Here is a 24,965-nt window from a genome sequence, read left to right on the forward strand (position 1 = left end):
AGTTCAAAATGAATGCCTGGAAAGGGGAGTGAGGTGGTGTGTACAACCCTTGCCCTCAGCATTCCCATCTCCACAGGAGACCTTTGTGGAATGAACTTTGTGCTTTCTGACAAATTCAGTTTGATGCCTCTGTGGTGATCAGGATTCAGACTGTGCAGTTTATCCAAAAGTACTTAGAGACTCACTTTGGATGGACCTTCCCACTTATTATGGGCCAATGGGGTGGTGCTTGCAGGGCCGGCCCAAGGACAAATAGTGTTCTGGGTGAGAGTGCCTTTGGCGCCTCCCCCAATCAGCTTTGCAGGGTCACCCAGAAGTTTTAGGGGGCCTGCTGCAAGTGTGATGTTGGGGGTCCTGCTTCTGCCCCCTACAAGGACCCATGCATATATACAAAGCTGGGGACAACATGCGAAAATTATTGCATGCATGGGCTACATGTGAGAATTGCCATCTGCAGCTCCTCCTTGCCCTGGGATCAAGCAGAATGATGGATGTGCTTCATTTTTTTTCTTATATGGGGATAAGGGAATAGGAATTGGGTTATGCTTCTCCTGAGTACTTCCTCCAAATTCCAGTCCTCTTCTGGCAGAACTTATTTCTGCTTCCTTTCAGTCTCACAGGTCTTCTGGTTGTGGCCTGCTGCTCGCCTTTTCCATCACTTACTCAGGAAAGATTCCTTCTAACGCCTGGCCTCACACCAATCCTACGCCTTCTCCTGTGGTCACTGCCACAGCAAATTACTGTCCAGAAATATTAGGTGGCATTCACTCACTACTCCACTGATTTTTATCTTCTCCAATTGACATCAAAGTGGAAATTGAAAAAGAAACACACTTTAAGGCTAACTGAAGGAAGATCATTTTTGTAGTCAGTACAAAAACAACCTGTAGAACCTTATTAATAAGGATACAGACACTTGTTTTTTGCCACCCAAGCACACTTCGAAAAACACAGCCACTGTGCTCAGCTTGGCACGCCTCTCAGCCTGGCACCCCAGGTGACCACTCAGTTCACCCACTGTGGTCACATATAGGATGGGGATGCTGCAGCCAATGTGCAAGACCCCATGGTGCCTACACGTTCCTGCTTCCCTAAAATTTAAAGTGGGGTAAGGGTCATAGTTCAGTGGCAGAGCATCTCCTTTGCATGCAAAAGGTCCCAGGTTCAATCCCTGACATCTCCAAGTAGGGCTAGGACAGAGCCTTGCCTGAAAGGAGAGCTGCTGCCAGTCAGTGTAGACAATACTGAGCTAGACGGACCATTGGTCTGCATCCGCATAAGGCAGCTTCCTACATTCCTAACGGCTTACAGTGTGATAGGCATGAAACAAAATAGAAAAGTGTCTGGAAGGGAAGAGGAAAAGAAACAATATTTTTAATGAGACAGTTCTGGCAGGGAAGGAGCCAAGCAGCAGTTGCAACTAGGCTGCAACTAGCTGTGTCGCTGCTCCTTTTGATGCAGCCAGTAGGAGGCATATATGCAAAAGAAAAAGAAATATGCAAACTTATTTAACTTATACTAACAATACACATATTTTGCAAAAGATAAAACACAGAGGGAAATAAGACAACATTGGTAGTTAGGTTGCAGATCACTGGAGACCAATGAGATTATTCTGAGGATTTGAAAATATTTTTAAAAATACTCTGGGTTCTGATGTAAAATAAATCTATAGTGAAGATTATTTAAAAAAAACACCCACATTTCTCTACACTCCCCCCCACCCTCAAGCTGGCTGTTCTTCTAGCTTAACGTACGAACTGAACATCATTTGCAACAAAGGCTACTAGGCAGCAGCTTTGCCAAGGCACCCCCTGATGTGTTGACAGGTGTAAGATACTAAATGTGACTACTGGGAAAGCTGACAGAGGATTACGCATCATTTCTGCCATTGCTATCAAGCTTTCATAGGTGAGTCAGGCTCAGGTATTATTTTGAAAGAAGGTTAACTATCTGATCCAAAGCAGCCAAAGAAAATCCACCCACAGTCATTCAACACAGAGTTGTACAATAGTCCTTGCTCCTCAAAATCCTAGACTGGGCATGAGTAGATAATTTCCAAATGGGCCATGACCCAAATCTTTTCACAGTGTGTTTATCAAAGGTCTTTTGCCATCTAATAATAGTAAGGTTCTTTTTCAATCTCTTGTTATTATTTTATTTTGTTTGCAATACAAGCTTCACACAAAATTGAGAGGGATAGCTAATACTCTGGAAGCCAGAAACAAAATTCAAAGTGGTCTTGATAGGCTGGAGCATTGGGCTGAAAACAACAAAATGAAATTTAACCGGGCTAAGTGCAAAGTTCTACACCTTGGAAAAAGAAACCAGATGGCGGATACTTGGCCCAGCAGTACTACAAGCGAGAAGGATCTTGGAATTGTTGATCACAAGCTGAATATGAGCCAACAGTGCAATGTGGCTGCAAACAAGCAAATGCTATTTTAAGCTGCATTAACAGAAATATAGTTTCCAAATCCTGTGAAGTACTAGTTCCCTTCTATCTGGCATTTGAGTAGTGTATCCAGTTCTAGACACCACACTTTAAGGAGGATGCACACAAAATGGAACAGGTTCAGAGGAGGGTAACAAGTATGATCTGGGGACTGGAAACAAACCCTATGAGGAGAGACTTAAAGAACTTGGCATGTTTAGCCTTGAGAAGAGAAGACTGAGGGGAGATAAGATAGCATTCTTCAAGTACCTAAAAGGTTGTCACACAGAGGAGGGCCAGGATGTTTTCTGGATCATCCCAGAGTGCAGGACATGGAATAATGGGCTCAAATTACAAGAAGCCAGATTTTGGCGGAACATCAGCAAAACCTTCCTAACTGTTAGAGCGGTATGACAATGGAACCAATTACCTAGGGAGGCGGTGGGCCTATCCGATCACTAACCCCTTAACATAACTACCCTCCCTCAGATCTCACCCAAACCAACCTCTCTCCTTAGAGCTCACCAAAAGCCTTTTATGATCCCCCCACTTATCCTTTGCCTCCCCCCCAATATTGGAATGCCAACCCCCTAACCAAACCTCTCATTGCCCACAGGCCTCGCCAACTCCCCATTCCCTGAGACCTGGTCAAGACCTCATTCCTTCCCTCAGATGTGGCCAAGTCTCCCTTCCCCCTCCCTTTATAAATCACCAGCCTTCATTCCCCCCATTTCCTTTACATATCACTGAGCCTCTGTTACCCACCCCCCATTTAGATTTTCTCCTAGGATGAGGAGGGAGGCAGATGCAGGAGACATACAGGAATACTCAGGAAAGCTCCTAAGCAACCATCCTGCTGTCCCGCCACCTGCTGCTTCCCTCCTCCTTGCCCTTCACTCCTGAGGCTGAAACTGCATAATTGGTGAGGAGGGCAGTGGCGACAGCAGTGGCAGCAGAACATAACCATTGCTGAGGAGCTGCCCCAGCTTGTCATGACTGTTCCTCTGCAGCTCATCTGGGCCACACAGTGCTGCCCTCAGACACTACTGCGATGGTCTGGCATAATTTAGAACGTTGACATCATGCTGTAGTTCACAGCTCCATCTGTTGGCAGATGGCACTATAAACTACAGTGTGACAACTGCCTCAGAAAAATACCTAATAGGATACTTTTAATGGGGCAGAGGGCATTTGGATGTCAAAAAGGCATGGCAGAAAATGATAATGACAACAGGCTAAGTTATTCAGAATTAGGTTTCATTAAAATCAGTGTGAAAAGTTAGTTGTGATTAACTTAAGTCCCATTGTTTTCAAGTAACTAGTTTAATGCCCAGTCCTATGGTCCCTTGGAGGGTACATCAGGGGCCATTATGATACAGCTGATCTCCCTTTCCATTTGCTCCAATGGCACAAGGTAGATCGTCAGCGATTGCTTTAGATAAGGATGGCTAGTTGCACATAATTTTTTAAAAAAGAGGATAAAAAGGATACATATTTACGTTAAATTTGCATGTGTTAATTGAGAAGTATAGATGACAGTTTAGAAATAATGACTATAATTTAAATAGAAATATGTTACATCTCACCATAGTGGGGAAGACTGTGACCAGGTGACCTGTGTGTGCCAGCTCAGTCTGCTGTCGAGAGGTCCACTATTGATGGGCAAATTCAAAGCCACCCTGTTCTCCCTTCTTATGATTAGTTATCTATTATTGTTATTGTTGTTGTTGTTGTTGTTGTTATTATTATTATTATTATTATGGGTTGCTTTTCTCACCAGGTGACCCAAAGTGACTTACATAACCAATTAAAAACAACAGAATTCATAAAACTCAAAAACACCTCTCACAATTAAAAACCAAATTAAAAACAAACACAAGCAATACAAATAAAGGACAGGTATACAAGTACCACTCCACTAAAAGAAGAAAGCAAGGACCAAAGGCCGGGGTGTATAGGAAGGTCTTTGCCTGGTGCCTAAAGATGGATAAAGATGGCACAAGGCGTGCCTCCCTGGGGAGAGCATTCCACAGTTGGGGGGGCACCACTGAAAAGGCCCTTTCTTGTATTTCGCCACTCCAAACCTCTCCTGGAAGGGACACATGAAGAAGGGCCAAAGTTGAACTGGAAAGCTCTTCAAACAGTGGAGCCTCCAAACAGAGGACTGCCCTCTGTAATGAAGGACATATGGCTACCCTGGTGATGCTTAGCCTTGGTTCTTTGATGTTATCACTTGTAACTGCTTAGTCAGCATAACTAAGGAAAATGAAGCAGCTTAGGTAATTCTGGCCATGTTCACACCATACGTTTATTCCACTATTATTCCACTTTAAACAGTCATGGCTTTCCCCAAAGAATCTCGGGAAGTGTAACTTGTGAAAGGTGAGAGAGTTGTTATGAGACCCTTATTCCCCTGAATTCTCAGAATTCTCTGGGAAGAGGGACTGACTGTTAAACCACTCGGCAAATATCAGTTCTGTGAGGAGAATAGGAGTCTCCTAACAACTCTCAGCACCCTTCACAAACTACACTTCCCAGGATTCTCTGGGGGAAGCCATGACTATTTAAAGTGTAATAATACTGGAATAAATGTATTTTGTGAATGTGGCCTCTGTTTCTGTCTGTTTAAAGACAGCCAAATGCCATGGGTGGTATTCAACACTAGTCCTACTCAGAGAATACCAACTGAAGTCAGTGGGCATGACTAACTTAGGTTCATTCATTTCAGCGGGTCTAATCTGAGTAGGACTTTGTTAAATACAACCCCATGTGTTCAGGAATTTGGAAATCAAATAAGAGTAACCTAGAATCACCTGTGCTATCCTAACTGTTTGTCTTAGGAAAAGGGCATCAGTTAATACATTTAGTTTTACTTTTTGACTGATGCTCAGTGCTTTCTGTTTCTTTTCAAACCCTTTACATTCAACCCTTTGAGGCCCTGAAAGGAAGAAAAAAAAACAACAAACCATGTTCTTCCCTATTCCAGCAAGGTTTATTCTAACATGCAGCTAGACACACGTTGGGCAGTGCCAGAAAATTTGCGCAGTGTGAAATAAATTTTTGTACAGTTGAGCAAATGGGATTTAACATGGAGCTAGGTAATTTCTGGAACAGAAATAGATGAGAAAAGATAAAAAGAAATAGACAATGAAGATAAATACTAGTTCTTTTTCACATCTTCATAACCTTATGCTACTAGTCATTGCTTTTCTGGTAAAAACTGAGGTGCCAATATTCATATATTGAGAAAAGTACTGTGGGTGCCAGCACAAAATGGCTGGCACAGGCAGGAAAAAAAGAGGTGCAGGTAGTGCTTAGTGGTGAGTACTATCACAATAAAGCCCTGCTAATGGTATATTATGGGACAAATTACTTGACTAGTTTGGGGGTGGGGAGTGTGCTGCTGCTTGTGCAGCAGGAAAGAAAAGCTTAGAATGAACCTTGCATTCCACCAGTAATATTACAACAAGATTTGAAAACATACACAGACACTTTTCCACAAAACACATTTCCCCCACCCACTGGCCAATGATGTGCTGTCCTTTTATTTCCTATCCTTTAGAAAGGTAGACATAAAACATATTCCACTACATGACATGTCCTGACAGTGCATTTTTGTACTCTCCTCACCTTCCTCTATTTTATGATTGAGTCTCTTGTAAACCTTGGTTGACCAAGCAATATTAATAAAGAAAGTTGTTTAAAGCTACTAGAAAGCCCTTTTCTCCCCGTCTTGCAGTTCTTTTGTTATTAAGAGAATCGTGGCAGGGTTGTGCTTCATAATATACTTTTTTAAATTTTCTCCCCAGTTTCAACTTTCACCTTTCTGAGCTTTCAGCAAATGTCATAACATTAAGGATGCATCAATATTCTATTGTATGGATTCCAATATGGAACAAAGTCAATAGCATTGGGGGGGGGGAAATCTAGGCTTTGACAGAACTGAAAAAAATGTATAACTATATGAGAGAACAGGATGGAGTTTTGAACTGAAATAGACACTCATATTTTAGCTACTGAACATAATCCAGAGAAAATAGGCATGGTAAATCAAGCATCTTACAGCACCATCCTAATTAGTTCTACTCAGATGTAAGTTCTATTGAATTCCATGGGGCTTACTCTCAGGTAAGTAGGATAAGGATTGCAGACCAAATCCTGAGGATATCAGTATGAAGGATAGCTGACTTTTGCTGACTTTTGTCCAGAGGTTTCTACAACACATTTGGACATTTTGATATTCCTCATTAGATTTGCTCTCTTCCAAGCTGCAACTGCAAATTGCAACCTGGCCACCTTATTCTTCCTAATGAGGAAGCAAAATTCACTTCTCTGAGCAAAAAACACTTATCCTATAGCAAATAACTGTTCCGTTTTTACTTGCAGAACAAAAGAGATAAATAAAAACATCCAATTAAAAAAAAAACTAGGTAAAGTACTTTATCTTTTCAGAGAAAAACTATTCCCCCCCTTTCATTTGAAAAACATGACAGAAATGAAGCACTCCAAATTCCCTTTGTTAAGGAGCAATAGAGTATATAAACTACCTGCCAAAATCAGTAAAAGATTACTGTTTTTCATGCTGTTACTGCTCCAGCTCTACAAACAGCAGGAGCTGAACACCTTTTGCAAAGTATTCAGCAGTTCAGAAAAGTGTTTTTCATTGTTACGGAAAAAGGCCAACCAGTGCCCATACCTTTTGAATGCCTGTTTGGGATTCCTGCACATTATTCTCTGACCCGTTACTTCGGTTAATCATCTGCCACAGTTTGGAATACATGTTGTTCTTCTCGAAAGGATTCATCCCTTTCACCCGAACGTGCTCATAGACTGCAGAGTCCAAGACGGTGCCATAAGGAATATCAGTCTGCCTGGAAAGATCCTGGAGAGACCTTAAATGTTGGTGAAGATAAGAAACACAAGAGACATGATCCCACATTTTCAAGCTACTGGCAAGCAAAGGGCAATATGTATGATGACAGCTGTCAAGTCATTTTGGTTTATTTTATTCTTAAAAGTCAAAGCAAGACTAAGGAGACATACTTTTATAATTTAAAGCACAAAGGAACCTATAGAGATAGAAGGGAAAGGAAAGATAATGGATTTAAAAAAAAAATACAAGAGAGACCTGGATGAATCAGGGCAGTATTGGCCACTTTATTTGAAAGGTCAAAACAAGGAAAGACGGAAACTTTTTTTTAGGAGGTAATTATTTTACTTACATCTCACCTTCGAGAGTCAAAGATTCCCCAGGGTGGTTTACCAGCATAAAAAACCTCAAAAAATAATCAACAGTTTGAAACACGGGTGGGGAACCTTTGTCAGCCCAAGGGCCATATTCCCTTTTGGGCAACCTCCTAAGGGCCACATGTCAGTGGTGGACAGAGCCAGAGGCAAAAGTAGGTGGAGTAACAACAAAAGTAAATGCTAGCTTTTACAGCAGGGTAGTTTACATACAAACTGACACACCCCTATCTGTCTTCCATCTATTTGCCCTGAAAGAGGTGGTGATCTGACCACTCCTGAGAAAGCCCACCCTGGACCTACTGGTTTGTGACAACTACTGCCTGGTCGCAAATATCCCCTTTTTAGGAAAGGTGATTGAGAGGGTTGTTGGACAGCAATTGCAAGTACTCTTGGTTGAAACAGATTATCTTGTCCCATTCAAATCTGGATTCAGGCCTGGTTATGGGAGTGAATTAGCCTTGGACACCCTGATGGATGACCTTTATTGGGAGAAGGACAGGGGGAGCGTGACCCTGTTATTCTTACTTGATCTCTTGACAGCTTTTGATATCATAGACCATGGTATCTTTCTGAGCTGACTTAGTGAGATGGGTATTGGAAGCACTGTTTTACTGTTTTAAGATGTGCTGTGAGGCTGATCGAGCACGAGTAAAACATCGTAACAGTGCCTACTGTGTGGCGGTGGTGGCAAAGAAGGCCCACTTCTCTGTCAACATTGCATCCTCAAGTAGCCATCCAGTGGAGCTTTTTCGTATTGAAAGGGGTCTGTTGACATCAACTCCAGGAAATGGAGTTTTAGATCCTTCGGAGGCCCACTGTGAATTGTTTGCAAAGCACTTTGAGCGTAAAGTTGTTCGCCTGTGTAGCAATCTTGATGCCTCATCTACATCTACTGTAGGCCCCAGTGAGGTGTCCAGTGCAATGTCTGCTTCAACTTCTTGGGAACAGTTTCAGTTGATGCAGCCTGACATGTCACTCCACTACTGAAAGAATTGCACTGGCTGCCCATTAGCTACCAGGCCACGTTCAAGGTTCTGGTTTTAGTGTACAAAGCTCTATACAGCTTAGGACCAGGATACCTGAAAGATCTTCTTATATATATACCCAGTCGATCACTGCACTCCGCAGGTGAGGGCCTCCTGCAGATACCATCTTATCAGCAGGTCCCTTCCCCACAACATAGGGAGTGGATCTTTAATGTAGTGGCACCTATACTTTGGAATTCCCTCCCCTTAAATATTAGACAGGCTCCATCTCTGCTATCTTTTTGGTGCCTACTGAAGACCTTCCTCTTTCCACAAGCCTTTTAACTTGAGACCTTATCCTAGTCTGCGTCTGTGTTGGAATTTCTTTTTAGGAGGTTTTTAAAGCTTTTTTAAAAAGATGTTGTTAAAGATGCTTTGTTTCAATGTTTTTAAAAATGTTTTGCTTCAATTTATATTAAAGCCTGTTTTTAGGATGTTTTAGCATGTTTTTGGTGTTTTGTTTGCGGCCCTGGGCTCCTTCTGGGAGGAAGGGTGGGACAGAAATTTAATAAATAAATAAACAAAAAAAAAAAACCCAGGGAAGCAAGCAGAATTATCAGAGTTCAAGGACACCTTCCAGCCAGACAAAAATACTTAAGGGGGATCAGTTTCTAGGGGGTGTGGATGAAGAGGGAGAGTGTCCTGATGGAGAATCCTGAAGGTCATACAGAGAGGCTTGGGGTGCCTCTTTGGACCCTGAGTTTGAGATTTCCTGCACCTGGTATAAAACCTAAAATCATGAAAATGAAAAAATAATAAAGCAGGTGGGGGCCTCCTGCAGATACCATCTTATCAGGAGGTTCGTTCTGTACAATATAGGAAATGGACCTTTAGTGGCACCTACCCTGTGGAATTCCCTCCCTTTGGATATTAGGCAGGCACCACGTCTGCTATCTTTTCGGGCCCTTTTGAAGACTTTCCTCTTTCAACAAGCCTTTTAAGTTGAGACCTATCCCATTTTGCGACTGTGTTAGAATTGCTTGTTAATATGTTTTTTAAATAATGTTTTTAACCCTTTTTTAAAAGGTGTTTTTAAAGCTTTTTTTTAAAAAAAGTTTTTAACGTTGTTTTGTTTTAATGTATTTTAAAGTCTGCGTTTATGATGTTTTAAAGTGTTTTTAGAGCTTCTGTTTGCTGCCCTGGGCTCCTGCTGGGAGGAAGGGCGGGATATAAATCAAATAATAAATAAATAAATAAAAGGTCAGAATAAGAGCTAAATTTTATTAGTTTATTTCTTATGTATCTTAGCCTTCTACCAAATGATGTTCAAGATGGCTAATAGAATACAAAGTAAAATATCAAATAGCAATCAAAAACAGCAATCATAATTTTGCTTATGCTTAAAATAATATATTGTTCTCCTGTTAATTGTGCTGCTGTAAATGTGTATTTTATATTTTACCTTCATTTGTAATGTTTTATTTTGATATTTTGAAATGCTTTATTTGGTGCTTTAATTTCAATTGAAAACCACTTTGAGATTTTATATATAAATATATAAAGTGGTATAGAAATTATTTACTTATTTAGATAAATAAATGTGCATTTGTTTCAGAATAAAATTAAGCAATTTGTTGCTTGTCACTCAGATTCATATTAATATCTTTGTCACTCTAGGGATGGAGGAGGCAACACTGGTGGAAGCAGAGCAGATTTTGGCAGCACCTTCAGAACATTCTGGATGTTTCATCATCTCAAGGCACTGTAATGAAAAATGGCAGGCACCAATGAAAGCCACCATTTCCCCCCTCCAGAATGCCCCAGTACAGGCTGAGAAAGGTTAAAGCAAGAAAAAACAGGAAAAAATGAATGGAAGTAATGACATGAATGAGATTGTAATTAATAAACAATGAAACATTTTTTTTTAATAATAGGATAATGAAATGAAAAATATTTTATTCTGTGAGGTGGGTTCAAACTTAGATCTCAGAGAAAGAACAATGCTCAGACAGCAGAACTGTATCAACAACTGCATAATTACTTGCATAGTTTGGTGCTTCAGTGGGGTGGACACCATCAATGGGGTTTTCATGTTATTCCTGTTGGATAGCATGCTAACTCCATCACTAAAGTCTTCATTATCATGTTTTAATGTGGTATCATCACCACGGGGTTGATTTTTCATGGTGAGTATGTCATCTGAATGTGATTTGAACTAATATATCAGGGAAAACCATAAAAACTAGAGTTTGTCCTGATGCAGTAATCAACAGTTCTCAATACATGAGGGTTTATCAAAACAAAACCATTGCCAATGGATAAAGTCACCAGATGATAACTCTCTTGTGTCTCATAAGCCCTCTTCAAGTGTTACCAAACAAAGGGACAAGATGGATACAGTGGCATTGCATTTTTAGTCCTGCATCCAAGGATCTGGGAAGGGCTGAACCTTGAGACCAGAGTTCTCAAGCACACAGGGAGGGCGCATTCATGCATACAAAAGGCTGCAGAAAGTCATCCTTATCACATGATGAGCTGGACAAAGTCATGCAACCTCAGAGGCAGGGCTAAACACAAAGCTCCATAGCCCCATCTGTGCTAGTGTTGCCTCTTCACACAAGAAAAACATGAAGAAGGCTATTATAAAAGTGTGAATCAGACACAAATATTTAGCCTCCCTTACCAGGAATTACATCTTTATAGGAAAGAAGCTCTCTATGAGAAAGCCATTTGACACAACTAAGTTGCTATGGGTTAGCTGTAATGATGGCAAAGAATGGTTTTGCAATTCAGAAAATACAGGGAAGAAAGGCAGGTAGTGAATGCTACAGTTGCCAAAGTTGGGTGCCATATCAGTGAACCATACATATGAAAAACGAAAAAGAAATAATACTTCTGCAATAAAATGTTAGGGTAATAATTGACAGGGAAACTACTGCACCTGGAAACCATAAGCTAAAATTCAAATGAGAGAGATTCAAGACTTTTTCAGACAACATCCCGGGTTCACAAGGATGTGTGGGATCACATCCCTTGTCCCTGCTCCCCACCCTCCACACACTCAATTGAAAGTAGGAATAGAACCATTTCACATACAACTGCATACATATAGGGTTCTATAGCACAGTGGGGAGGAGAGCCTGGCTGGGAGTCCAGAGTCTGTAAGTTCAAATCTCCGCTTGTGTCTCCTGGGCGTCAAAGGCCAGCTAAAGATCACCCCACAATGAGTGGCTCAGGGGTTACGTGCTCTGCCACCTGTGCAGCTGTGGGCAAGCTGCATAGTCCCAAGGAGCCCAGTTGCCCCCCAGGTGGCAGTTGCAGACAAGGAAGGGGCTGGCTAGTACAGCTGTGGCAAGTTGAGCAAGCCCTAGCCAGCCGGGGAGGACTAGCCTCAGAGGGAGGCAATGGTAAACCCCCTCAGAATATTGCTTAACATGAAAACTCTATTCACAGGGTCCCTATAAGTCAGGATCAACTTGAAGGCAGTCCGTTTCCATTTTCCATGCAACCAGGAACTCTGAAAATGCAGAATTCCATCTGATTTGCATGATGAAACAGGTACAGCCAATTCATGAGGCAGAAGAAAATAATGGTGTCAGGTAGCAGGGACTGGGGAATGGCAAACTGGCCTGCTCCCAGGGGCCCCTACTCATCGCATTATTGGCCACTAGTCTTGATTTGGCCAGTCCCCCAGTGAGCCAAGGGTCTCTGCTATTCCTTCCATCTTCTCCTCCCTGCCTCACTCTGAGGAAGGGCTAAGGGGGTGCTTCCTCAGAGTGAGGCATTCTGGACATGGTGTCTAGGAGAGTGCCTGCACTGCAACTCTGTTATTACCACCATGATCCTCCCCGCAATGTAAGCATTCACCTATCCAGGCCCACATTTTCTTCAGAAAAAGTCTTTTGCCTCCACACCCCCAAGGAAGACTCAAGACACAGACGTTGGGTAAATGCTATAATTAAAATATAACATTGAACTTGGAAAACCTGCAGACCAAACCAAACCAAATAAACCAATTAAACTCAGATAGGGCAGGTGAAGTCAAACCTAGTTCTGGTGGGAAATCTGCCCACCAGACGCCTGGGCATGTCTCCAGCCATAGGATGTGGTCCCCAGCCAAGCACAGGGATAAAATACATCCCTCCTTGCTAGGCTAGCCTTGGGTGGGCACCCACCCTGCGCCACCTGGCCCTGCCGTCCTGACGTTCACCTGAAAGCACAAGATAGGCCCCAGGGGAACCCCCTGGTGCATCCCATGCATGAAGCACTGGGAGATCCCCAAAGGGTGCCCGTAATCCCATAACTGCCTCAGTAACCTCATGATAACCCCCCCAACCTCCTCACCTGCCCGAACACCATGCCAATTGGCTAGCCACCTTGCCTGTCCAAAAAGCCAATTGAATTCAACCCCGCAGTATGGAGTAGGCAAACCAAAAGGGAGGCTAAAAGTACCTCCCCCCCAAAGATTAGCCCCTAAACGGTGACTAGCCAAGTGCATACTGAAAGGGGGGGGCGGTGCAGCAAACACAGAAGAGGAGGAGCTGTGGCAGAGACTGCTTAAAATGCAATCTCTCCACCCCAGCTCAATTGGCCCAAAGGCCCCATGTGACCTCCGTCCTCCTTCGGGCTAAACCATCCGAGTCTTCCTTGTGCTGGGGGGGGGTGTAAGGCAAAGGCGTCCCCACATATAGTGGGAATGGCATTGTCCTTATTTTGATGAATTCTGTATGATTTAGGCACACACATTACAAACACAGGTTCTGACCTGCATTGTATTTTTCATAGAAAGATTTCATTTTAATGAACTAGGGCTTTCTCTTTTTTGTTTGTTTTGGTAGTCCTCTAGTTTCTTCATCTTATTCTCAATGTATTTTCTATCTACCCCAATGGTTTATTTTTTATACAGACATACGCAAATTAGAATCTTTATGTATAGGGCTCTGAAATACCATTAGATTCAAATCATTTTCCTGATGGTCCCTGAAAGTCTGCAGACCTGACATATTTCCCTCTATTTACTCATCCTTGTGGACCACTTAACCATGCCTTTATTTTTTTAATGACATTCATTAGACTTTCTGAAGGTCTACAGCAATCTAACACCTAGGACCCATTAAGACTTTGCTGGTACAAATTAGCTTTATGCAAGTGCACAAATCTAACTGATGACACTAAAGGACAGATAAAAGGACTGGATGTGCACAGTCGTTTGAAAAGCCAACATGAAATTACCAAATGCTCATGTAATGTGTCGGAAAGAATTTAATACATAAGGTCTCCTGGTATATCATACTGATCTGATAAGGATACAATGGGTGGATAATAGAATATGACCATCGTCCATTGATACTCACATGCCTGATCTGTGTACACAACAGGATGCATTTTTTATTCCATGCTTCATTTGATTTTAAACAACATAAAATTAAAAGAGCCAGTGTGATGAGGTGGATAGATCATTGGATTTGGACCAACAAGACCTGGGTTCAACTCCCTGATCAGTCATAAAATCCAGAGAGTAATCTTTGGGCGCTCTCTCTCTCTCTCTCTCTCTCTCTCTCTCTCTCTCTCAACATGTTGCTGTGTAAATAAAATAACTGAATAATTTCATGAACGCTAACTTAAAAGTCATTGGAGGAAGTGCTGCATACAAATATTTGTTAGGGCAGACTCCACTGGGAGGAAAGGTTGCAACATTTGGGACATTTTAGTTTAAAAAATGGTGAGTAAGGAGGGGTATGCTAGGAGGTGTATATGGTTATGCTTATTTATTTATTTATTATTTGATTTATATCCCGCCCTTCCTCCCAGCAGGAGCCCAGGGCGGCAAACAAAAGCGCTAAAAACACATCAAAACATCATAAAAACAGACTTCCGGGAAGGGTGATTCGCCTGTGCTGCCTCTGAGACAAGCTCTTGTCAAGTTTTTTCAGCTTTAATCAGTCAGAATGTTTTTTTTTTGACTGGTTAAGATTTTCTCCCGGCCAGGGAGAAATGTGAGATTAACCACAAAGCCTGTTTTTGTTGGGAGGACTGGATTTCATTAATTTATGAGAGAAAGTTCAGCCAGCGAATGCCGGACGGACTTCCATCAAAGCTCTTGCTGATTAAGCGACACATTTATCTTTTCTTCAAAGAAAAATGAACTAACAGGCAAGCATCCTTCTTTCCATTTTTTTTTACTTGGTTTAAATTGTTGCACCAAAAAGAGATTTGTCAATGAATCAGCTATAAAGAACTGGGTGAGTTAAAAAATTTCTCTTTCACTCACGAAACTAAGGAGGAAAGAAATCGAAAAAAGCTTATCTTTGTTTTTATTGCAAAAAGCGGGCCTGGAAGTACATTCTAAAGATATTAACGGAAGAGGGATTTTTATTTCGAGGAGGGAAAAAAAATAAACAAATTTGATTTATGAACTTTGAAGTATCATGTCTGGAACTATTTTTTTTTTGGTCTATTTCATGTTGACGAATCTGCTTACTCACGACGCCACTAACTGTTTGAAGCTGGGAACTAAACTTGTTTTGTTTTCCTAAATATATAAGAGATAAGACAGGCTGTATTGATGTCTGCAAGCCTGAAACATTAACCCAATTGTGGCTGAAATAATTTTTTGTTTTTGTGGTTTTAAGAATGACAACCAGGAAAGTGACTGAGACCATGGAAGAAATTATGTTTCAGAAAATAATGAGTGAGATTGAGATAATGAAACAAACCCTGAGACAGGGCAGACAGGAGATGAAAATTGAACTTAGCAAAATGATGCAGGAGTTTAAAAAAATAGGGGATTCTGTGAAAGAGGATTTTGATGGGATTAGAGATGAGAAAAGAAAAATTAAAGGGAAGATACAAGGCATGGAGACTGGAACAAATGAGGAATTGGAAAAAGATCTGGAGTTTACGGATGTTAGAAATAAAGTTTACTGTTTGGAATTCAACGTTGTCTCTGAAGAAACTAATGAAGATATTAGTGATAAAGTTATCAACGTCTTGGATAATTTTCTTGACTGGAATGATGTGATGGAGCTTGACATAGAAAAAATCTATGGAATTAATTACAAATATGTGACAATGGAAAAACTCTTAAGAGATGAGCCAGTGCATTTTGTAAAAAAGAAGAGCAGAGAAGTGACTTTACAACAATATTTCAGCAACATATTTAGAATTGATGGCAAGGACATATTTGTGAAGGGGGAAATTCCCATCAGACTCTTGTTATATGTCTATGGCTATGACAGCAAGATCATCATGAGATACTGATAATGGATGAGTGGATACTGAAACCACTGGATTTAACAGGACTATTGAAGATGGAAGATGGAATTAATATTGATAATGGAAGAATGGTCATGGAAATTATTGGACCTAATAGATTCGACGAGATGGATTAATCGATATGTTTATTTGGATTATGGCTATGACAACAAGATTATTATGGGATACTGATAATGGAAGAATGGCTACTGAAATTACTGGATTTAACAGGATTATTGAAGATGGAAGATGGAATTAATCTAGATAATGGAGGAATGGCTATTGAAATTATTGGACCTAACAGATTTGAATCAGATGGATTAAGCGACATGTTTATTTGGAGAAAAATTGAAAGATATATCTCTCAAGGAATTGAAATCTCTTTTGGACTTTTTGTGGAAAGAATAAAGTAATGTTTATGAGATTTGATGATTAATTAAGATAACTACTGGAGGAAAGTGATTTTGTAATATAATTTTAGAGACAGGATTGTTATATATTGTAGACCTATGGTTGATCTGCGACAAATTGGAAGTCAACATTTTATTTTATTGTTTAATTGTTTTTGTTTTGTGTTGTTTTTTTGTTTTTGAAAATTTGAATAAAAATTAATAATAAAAATAATAATAAAAAACATCATAAAAACAGACCTTAAAATACACCAAAACAAAACAACTTTAAAAACATTTTTTTTAAAAAAGCTTTAAAAGCATCTTTAAAAAGGGGCTTAAAAATATTGTTGTTGTTTTTTTAAAAAAATATTAACAAGCAGTTCCAACACAGACGCAGACTGGGATAGGTCTCAACCTAAAAGGCTTGTTGGAAGAGGAAAGTCTTCAAAAGGCGCCAAAAAGATAACAGAGATGGTGACTGCCTAATATTCAAAGGGTGGGAATTCCACAGGGTAGGTGCTGCCACACTAAAGGTCCGTTTCTTATGTTGTGCAGAATGGACCTCCTGATAAGATGGTATCTGCAGGAGGCCCCCACCTGCAGAGCACAGTGATCGACTGGGTATATAAGGGGTAAGACGGTCTTTCAGGTATCCTGGTCCCAAGCTGTATAGGGCTTTGTACACCAAAACTAGAACCTTGAACTCAGAGCTTGGAAAAGTTACTTTTTAAAACTACAACTCCCATCAGCCCCAGCCAGCATGGCCACTGGATTGGGCTAATGGGAGCTGTAGTTCAAAAAAGTAACTTTTCCAAGCTCTGCTTGAACTTCGCCTGGTAGGAAATGGGCAGCCAGTGGGCAAATGAGCATTTTTTTAAAAGGCCTGGAAGACATCTTAAAAAACGGTTAAAAAACATATAGTGTACATAGTGTGGAAAAAGTGGATAGAGAAAACACACTCACTCTCTCTCTTATATAATACTATACTACGGGGCCATCCAATGACGCTGAATGTTGGAAGATTCGGGACAATACGTTGTTAAACTATGAAATTCACCTCGCAAAATGTAGTGATGACTACTACAGTGGAAGTCTTTAAAAAGGAATTAGACAAATTGATGGATGATATCACTATCAATGGCTACTACTCATGATGGTCAGGCACGATTTCCAGTATCAGTGATGGTATGCCTCTGAATAGTACTTGTGGGGAAAATTATTGGGGAAAGTGCTGTTGTGCTCATGTCCTGCATGTGGGCTTCACATACACATCTGGTTGACTACTGTGTGGTCAGGAAGCTGGACTAGATGGGTCTTTGACCTTATCCAGCAGGGATCTTCTTATGACCAAACACTCTGGATTGTATCCAATTAAATACTACTTTTGGAATACACAGTGAAATTAATGGATCTATGTTAGGAATGTCCATACCCTGAGTATGACTAACAGTGACTACCCAGCTGCCTTTGGAAGATCACATGCAGGACATGGTGTAATAGTCATTTCCTGTTTTTTGTGCCCAGCAATCAGTGATACACTGCATCTAATCATTGAAGTTCTAGTTGTCTCATCATGGCTAATACCCATTGATAAGACTTATCTTCTCTGAATTCATCTATACTTTTTCCTCTCAGTCACTGTTCTTTTTAAAATGACTACTGGTTGTTGGGGAGCAGGTACAGAATGAGTTGACTTTGGTGACCTTCACAGGAAGCAGAATAAACAATATTTATTGGCTCATTCTTGACTCTGCTGCAGCAACAGTTACTCAATTTTCCTGGGTATCCCACCTATTTTGTGAACATTAACAAGTGTCAGGCCATCTGAACTTGCATCAAAACATGGTTATCTTAATCTTGAGGCTGACTGGAATTTGAAAAGTTAAGGACAAAGTATTTCAGTTTACTTTCTATTTTACTATGAGTTGGTCTATCAAATCTACAACAATCAATGTGACGATTCCTACCAGGAACTAAATCAGATTTCTGGGTCAAGGACACTAGTAGATATCTTTGCTATTTCTGAGAGTACTGGCCTATTCAGCTTCAGCAGGATCAGGTAAATGGGCAATCTGCTGCTGGCAGGGAAGAGATGACACAGGAGTTAAAAGTGTGCTAAAGGAAGATAAAGAGACTGCAGAGAAGCTGAATTAATTCTTTGCATCTGTCTTTACAGCAGAAGATGTACGACAGATCCCTGTGTCTGAACTAACTTTCACAGATAGGGAGCCTGAGGCATATAATGGTGACAAGAGACAAAGTTCTAGGCCTTCTTGACAAATAAAAATTGACAAATCACTGGGTTCAGATGGCATTCACCTGAGAGTTTTTAAATAACTCAAATGTGAAATTGCTGATCTTCTAACAAAAATATGTTACGTCTCTCTAAGATCAGCCTCCATACCTGAGGACTGGAAAGTGGCCAATTTAACACCAATTTTTAAAAATGGATCCAGGGGGAATCCTGAAAATTACAGGTCTGTTAGCTTAATGTACGTTCTGGGAACACTGGTGGAAAACATTGTTAAAGATAAAATAACCAAGCATATAAAAGAACAAGCCTTGCTGAAGCAGAACCACCATGGTCCTGTCTCACAAACCTATTAGAGTTCTTTGAGAGTGTCAACAAGCATATAGATAGAAGCAATCCAGTTGATGCTGTCTACTTACACTTACAAAAAGCTTTCAATAAAGTACTTCACCAAAGACTCCTAATTTTGTGTAGTGGTCATGGCATAAGAGGAGAGGTTCTCTTGTGGATCAGTAACTGATTAAGAAACAGAAAGCAGAGAATAGGAACAAATGGACAGTTTGCCCAGTGGAAGGATTTAGAACCCAGAGGCCTGCAAGGATCTTATTGGGACCTGTGTTGTTCAACTTGGTCATAAATGATCTAACATTAGGGGTGAGCAGTGAGGCAACCAAGTTTGTTGATGATACTGAATTGTTCAAGATCATTTAAACAAAGAGGGATTGTGAGGAGCTCCGAAAGAATCTCTCCAAACTAGATGAATGGGTAATAAAATGGAGCTGCACCTTTCTTTAAGGAGCAGGTGCATAGTTTGAGGGTGCTCCTGGAACCGACTCTGTCACTGGAGGTGCAGGTGTCCTCAGTAACTTGGTTGGTAAGACAGCTACTGCCAATCCTGGATTGGGATAGCTTGACCACAGCTGGCCATGCATTGTTAACCTCACAGTTGGATTATTGCAATGTCAGGGCCATTATGTACGTGACTGACTAGTATTACCAAGCACAAGCTGAGACTTAGTAGCCCTTCCCCTTCAGGTCAGGCCATATCATTTGACACAGTGTGGCAGCTACCTCAGGCAGCAGATACTGGGGGTTGGGGAGAAGTGCCAAGAGCTGGGTGCACCATGGCCTGCCCTGGGTCCCTAATATAGCCTGCTGCTCTCAGTTGTGGTGGAGTACACTGTTCCCCATTGCCAGCATTGAACCTTGGTTCAACCCCTGGTCTAGCTGGCTTCTTGACATGTAATGGCGGGTGGCATCACTTTGTCCTTTGCCTCCGGCAGCAAAATATCTTGGGCTGTCCCTGTTCCCCTCCCTTGATGCTGTCAGACTTTCAGACAGGACTGCACACATTTATGTTCCTACAAATGAGATTTAATGCTTCACTTTGTCAAAGCTTTGAAGTAATAGGATGAAGGTTGATGTAAAAATGGAAGACGTTGCCATTTCTAATTTCGAGTTGCCACTGCTTCCCTTAATAAGATTCTACATCTCCTGACAGTGCTCTCTGCAACATCACATCGTATATTGTAATGTCCTGTAATTGTAAGGGTACTTGCTGTGCACATTATGGGAATGGGGTAGGAGGAAGCAGTTCCTAAGTCCCTGGTTTCTAATGAGAACACCTTGCAAATTTTAATCAGTTACTTACAGGACTCAATGTGGCCATATAATTCCCCAACATAACAGCCAGCGCAGCAATTTCCCTTCATGTATTGCTGTTAGTATAAATGATAGGTGCAACAGATGCTGCAGAACAGTCTTTTGGGAAGCAGCAATGGGAAAAATATTTTCCTCGCACATCTTAAAACTCCAGAAGTTATTCTTCCATCTCCCAAAAGGCAAACCAAAGCAGGGCCATAAATGAGTTTTCTTTACTAACTGTTTGATAGTGAGACAGTAAGAGAATAAGATAAATGTAAATGTTAGGCAAAAAACCTTGCAGTTTAAGAATGTACCTATAGCCCACAGATATTTCTATCAAACTTTTAAAAGCAGGGAAATTGGGGAGCTATAGTGAGTGCACCAGTGGAGCAGGAGACCTGACTTCCTCTCTGAGATATTGTACTGCCCTACAAATTGGTCAAAATGCAAACACAATTTGGGTTGGTCTTTCACAGTCCAATCCACTTCCTCTGTACCTTGGAAGAATTTTGTAACATGGGCCTCTGAGCATATGGTGAGTGGTGGCAACACTTGCCATCTCCAAAGATGGAGAATTATATTTTTGTATGTTTGTTGGTGTTTTTACTTTGCTTCTTTCCTGTGTTACTAATGTTTCTACAGAGAATCTAATCTACAAAATTTTATTTCTCTCATTATTCATCCTAGAAATCTGTGTCAAATTTATTTTATTAATTTCAAAGCATTTTTATTGGTCAATGTCATATGATGGTGAAGACAGCCTTTTGTGTTTCAAATTGGAGGTTATGTTCTATTTCTATTTTGGGTGCATTCACAGCTGAATCTAAAATTGCAGTTTGATGTAAAATCAGACTGATTACAATATGTTGCTACTTCAGCAATGATTCTAGCTGTTGGGGGGGGGAAGCATGCATGTTTTCAGCCTGCTATGTTTCAACCACTTCATTTAAGGCAAGGTGGGCACAGTCAATTAAAAACATAGAGCACACCTAGAATTTTGCTAGAATATATTTCACCTCCCACTGTTTTATCTTGTGCAAATTGAGACACTCCTGATGTCCACTGGAGACTATTCTGTAGAATAGTCAGTGCCATTCTTCCACAATTATGTTTGGAGTTTTTTTTAGTGTAAATTTTGCAAAGTGTTACTGTACCTCACATATTCACAGAAATAGAAACAAAAGAAAATTATTTCCGATAGGAAGCATCACTAAAATTGCAAAGTAAATCAGACATATTTAAAGTGACTATCTGAACTATATCAACTGTCTTAATAATGTTGCTTCCTCCCTGCTAAAACAAGATCAGCACAGCACATGTCTTCTTTCTATTATTTGGGCTGATTGCAGGTGTTGCCACCACTCACCATATGCTCAGAGGCACGTGTTACCAAATTCTTCCAAGCTACACAGCAAGTGGACTGGACTGCGAAAGACCAACCCAAATTGTGTTTGCATTTTGACAAATTTGTAAGGCAGTACAATATCTCAGAGAGGAGGTAAGGTCTCCTGTTCCCCTGGTGTATTCACTATAGCTGCCCAATTTCCCTGTTTTTTAAATTTTGATAGAAATATCTGTGGGCTATAAGTACATTCTTAAACTGCAAGGTTTTTTGCCTATTAGTGAATTTCTCTGCTTTTTAATCTGGGAGGTAAGAAATGGGATCCTGTGCAAATTTGCTGAGAATGGATTGATCATTTGCATGCTTATTGAGTTCAGTGGGATTTACTCCCCTGCAATCATGCTTACGATAGGTGAAACTGACCACAGGGGATAGGGAGGGGATGAGGATGAGGAGGTAGGGAAGGAAAGGCAGAGGGGTTAAGGGGGAGGGGAGCAGGCAGGAGGGGGAGGGGAGAAGGACAAGGTTTGATCATTTGCATATTTATTGAGTTCAGTGGGATTTACTCCGGTGCAATCATGCTTAGGATAGGTTAAACTGACCTGAGGGGAGGGAGGGAGGGCTGGAGTGGGCAGGGGAGGAGGAAGAAGGAAGAGGGGAGGGGATAAGGAAAGGAGAGTAGAGGAAAAGAAGGGGAAAGGCAGGTCTGATCATTTGCATGCTTATTGAGTTCAGTGGAATTTATTACTATGCAATCATGGTTAGGATAGGTAAAACTGACCATGGGGGAGGGGGAGGTGGAAGGGGAAAGAGCAGATTGGAGGGGGGCAAAGGAAGGGGGAGGGGAGGGCAGGTTTGATCATTTGCATGCTTATAGAGTTCAATGGTATTTACTCTCATGCAATCATACTTAAGATAGGTAAAACTGACCATAGAGAGAAGGAAGGGGAGAGGGAGGAGGGGGAAGGGGAGGGGGGAGGGGAAGGAGGGGATTGGAAGGGGATAGGGAAGGGTAGGAAGGGGAAGGGAAGGGGAAGAGGGAGGAGAAGGGAGGGTGAGTTTGATCATTTGCATACTTTTTGTTGAGTTCAATGGGATTTATTTCTGTGCAATCATGTTTGAAAATGGAAATGGACTACCTTCACGCCGATTCCAACTTATGGCGACCCTATGAATAGGGTTTTCATGGTAAATGGTATTCAGAGGAGGTTTTACCATTGCCTTCCTCTGAGGCTGAGAGGCAGTGACTGGCCCAAGGCCACCCCGAAAGCTTCATGGCTGTGTGGGGATTCGATCCCTCATCTCACAGGTCGTAGTCCAACACTGACCTGGGGGAGGGGCAGGGAGGGTAAAAGGGGGGAGGGGAGGAGATTGGGTGGGTGGGCCCTGGGCAGAGGGGAAGCCCCTTTCCTTTCCAAAAGGAAAACTTTGTGAACAGTATCATTGCTTTTCAGTGTTTCCCCCACCTTTTTATTCTACAGCAGGCACATGTAGCCTCCCACCCAAATTTAAACCAAAGCTGTCCCTGGCCACATCCACACCAGGCCCTTATTTCATTTTAGACAGTCATGGCTTCTCTCAAAGAATCCTGGGAAGTGTAGTTAGTGAAGAGTGCTGAGAGTTGTTAGGAGATGCTCTGTTCCCCTCACAGACCTTCAGTCAGAGTGGCTGACTGTTAAACCAGTCTGGCCGCTGGAGGTCTCTCAGTGGAACAGGAGTTTCCTCTCAGCACCCTTGACAAACTACACTTCCCAGGCTTCTCTGAGGGAAGCCATGACTGTCTCACGTGAAATGAAAGTCTGGTGTGGGTGGGGGCCCCTGATTAGCCAAGCCCAGCAGCTGTGAGGCTTTTAGAACGCTGACAGTTGGTTCTTACCGAGCATGCCCTGTGTTATCATAGAGTTCCAGCCAAAATTTCTTAAATTAATTAAAAATCAGCCAGGCATTTTTTTAACTTTTAAACTGCAGAAGATGAAAGTCAGAGTATGGGGCAAGGTCAGTATTAGGATTACAGGTACTCTGTGAACATGGCTGATTTTTAATGAATGTCAACAGATTATGAGAACTCTCAGAGAAAAAAGTCCAAAAGGGTCTGGGGTTTTTTCTCTCTCTCTTTAGACTTTGAACTCTCTAGGCTCTCTGACTGTTTTGTGTATCACCATGAAAATTGACAGGGTTGTTAAGCAAGCATTTCTGAGTTCAGGACTATAAGTTTTGTGAGGGTTTGTTTTGAAATGAGCTTATGGGAAGCGTCAGAATGGCATGGGGGATATTTTCAATTTAACATTGCGGAATGTGAAAAATCCATGCTGGCTATAGTATACAGCCACTCTCATGGCTGTATAATATACAAATGTTACGATACAGAGGAGAAAGAAATCAACAAACTGTGTTTAGAGGAGGGGCCACAGTTCAATGGGAGGGCACATACTTTGCCTGCAGAATGTCCCATGTTCAACCCCCTAACATCTCTAGTTAAATGGATCAGAAATTAGATTATGGGACAGGTATCTTCTTGATACAAGGGGTAGCCAACCTGAAGCCCTCCAGGCTACAACTCCCATCATCTCTGGCCATGTAGGTTTAGGCTGATGGAAGCGAAAGTCCTACAATATCTGAAGGGTACCATGTTGGCTACCCCCTGCTCTAGAAAGGTGCTGACAGTCAGAGGAGAAATACTAGGCTATGTGTAAACCAGCAACATATTCCTATCCTCAGCTTTCATTTTGAACATCACTGATTACATTATTTTGTCAGCACAAATTCAAAAATTTTAATAGGCCAGCACAAGCATTATACAAGGCTAATGTCAGGAGCCTGTTTCAAGATTGAAAACACTGAAAAGAGCACATGAGTCACTACAATAAAAGGCACCTGAATGTGCCATACCTTTGTTGGAAGGATTGGTGCAATAAACAATACAATCTGATCCAATTTTGGATCTGACGTTTCTTATTTCAGGATCAAAATCTGGCCTGCTCTGGTAACTTCAGACAGTAAGATAAACTACAATCATGCTTTTATTCCAGTTCAGCTGCCAAAGCTTCCCCAAAGAATTCTGGGAGCTGTAATTTGTCAAAGAGCACAGAGATGCCTTGTCCTCTGGAACAGCTAATTTAACTCATATTAAGTGAGTTTTTATGATCTTATGGTTAATTTTGACTGATTTGATTATGCCTTCTGTTTTCTTATTCTACATTGCTTAGGAATTACACAGTTTGTTTGTTTGTTTATTTATTATTTGATTTATATCCTGCCCTTCTTCCCAGCAGGAGACCAGGGTGGCAAACAAAAGCACTAAAAGCACTTTAAAACATCATAAAAACAGACTTTAAAATACATTAAAACAAAACATCTTTAAAAACATTTTTAAAAAACTTTCAAGACAACTTAAAAAAAAGGTTAAAAACATATTGTTTTTTTTAAAAAAAAAACA

At 41.2% G+C, this 24,965-nt stretch overlaps 1 protein-coding gene across 1 annotated transcript in view; it reads right to left on the minus strand.

Annotated features, from left to right (window-relative positions):
• Positions 1-24,965, minus strand: part of GRID2 (glutamate ionotropic receptor delta type subunit 2) — an 887,701-nt gene that overhangs the window by 36,383 nt on the left and 826,353 nt on the right. The window contains exon 12 of the mRNA XM_061583023.1: positions 7,131-7,326. Within this exon, the coding sequence (XP_061439007.1) occupies positions 7,131-7,326 (196 nt within the window). The remainder of the gene's footprint in view (positions 1-7,130; positions 7,327-24,965) is intronic.

This window comes from Rhineura floridana, chromosome 9 (assembly GCF_030035675.1).
Source record: "Rhineura floridana isolate rRhiFlo1 chromosome 9, rRhiFlo1.hap2, whole genome shotgun sequence".
NCBI classification, from domain to species: Eukaryota; Metazoa; Chordata; class Lepidosauria; order Squamata; family Rhineuridae; genus Rhineura; species Rhineura floridana.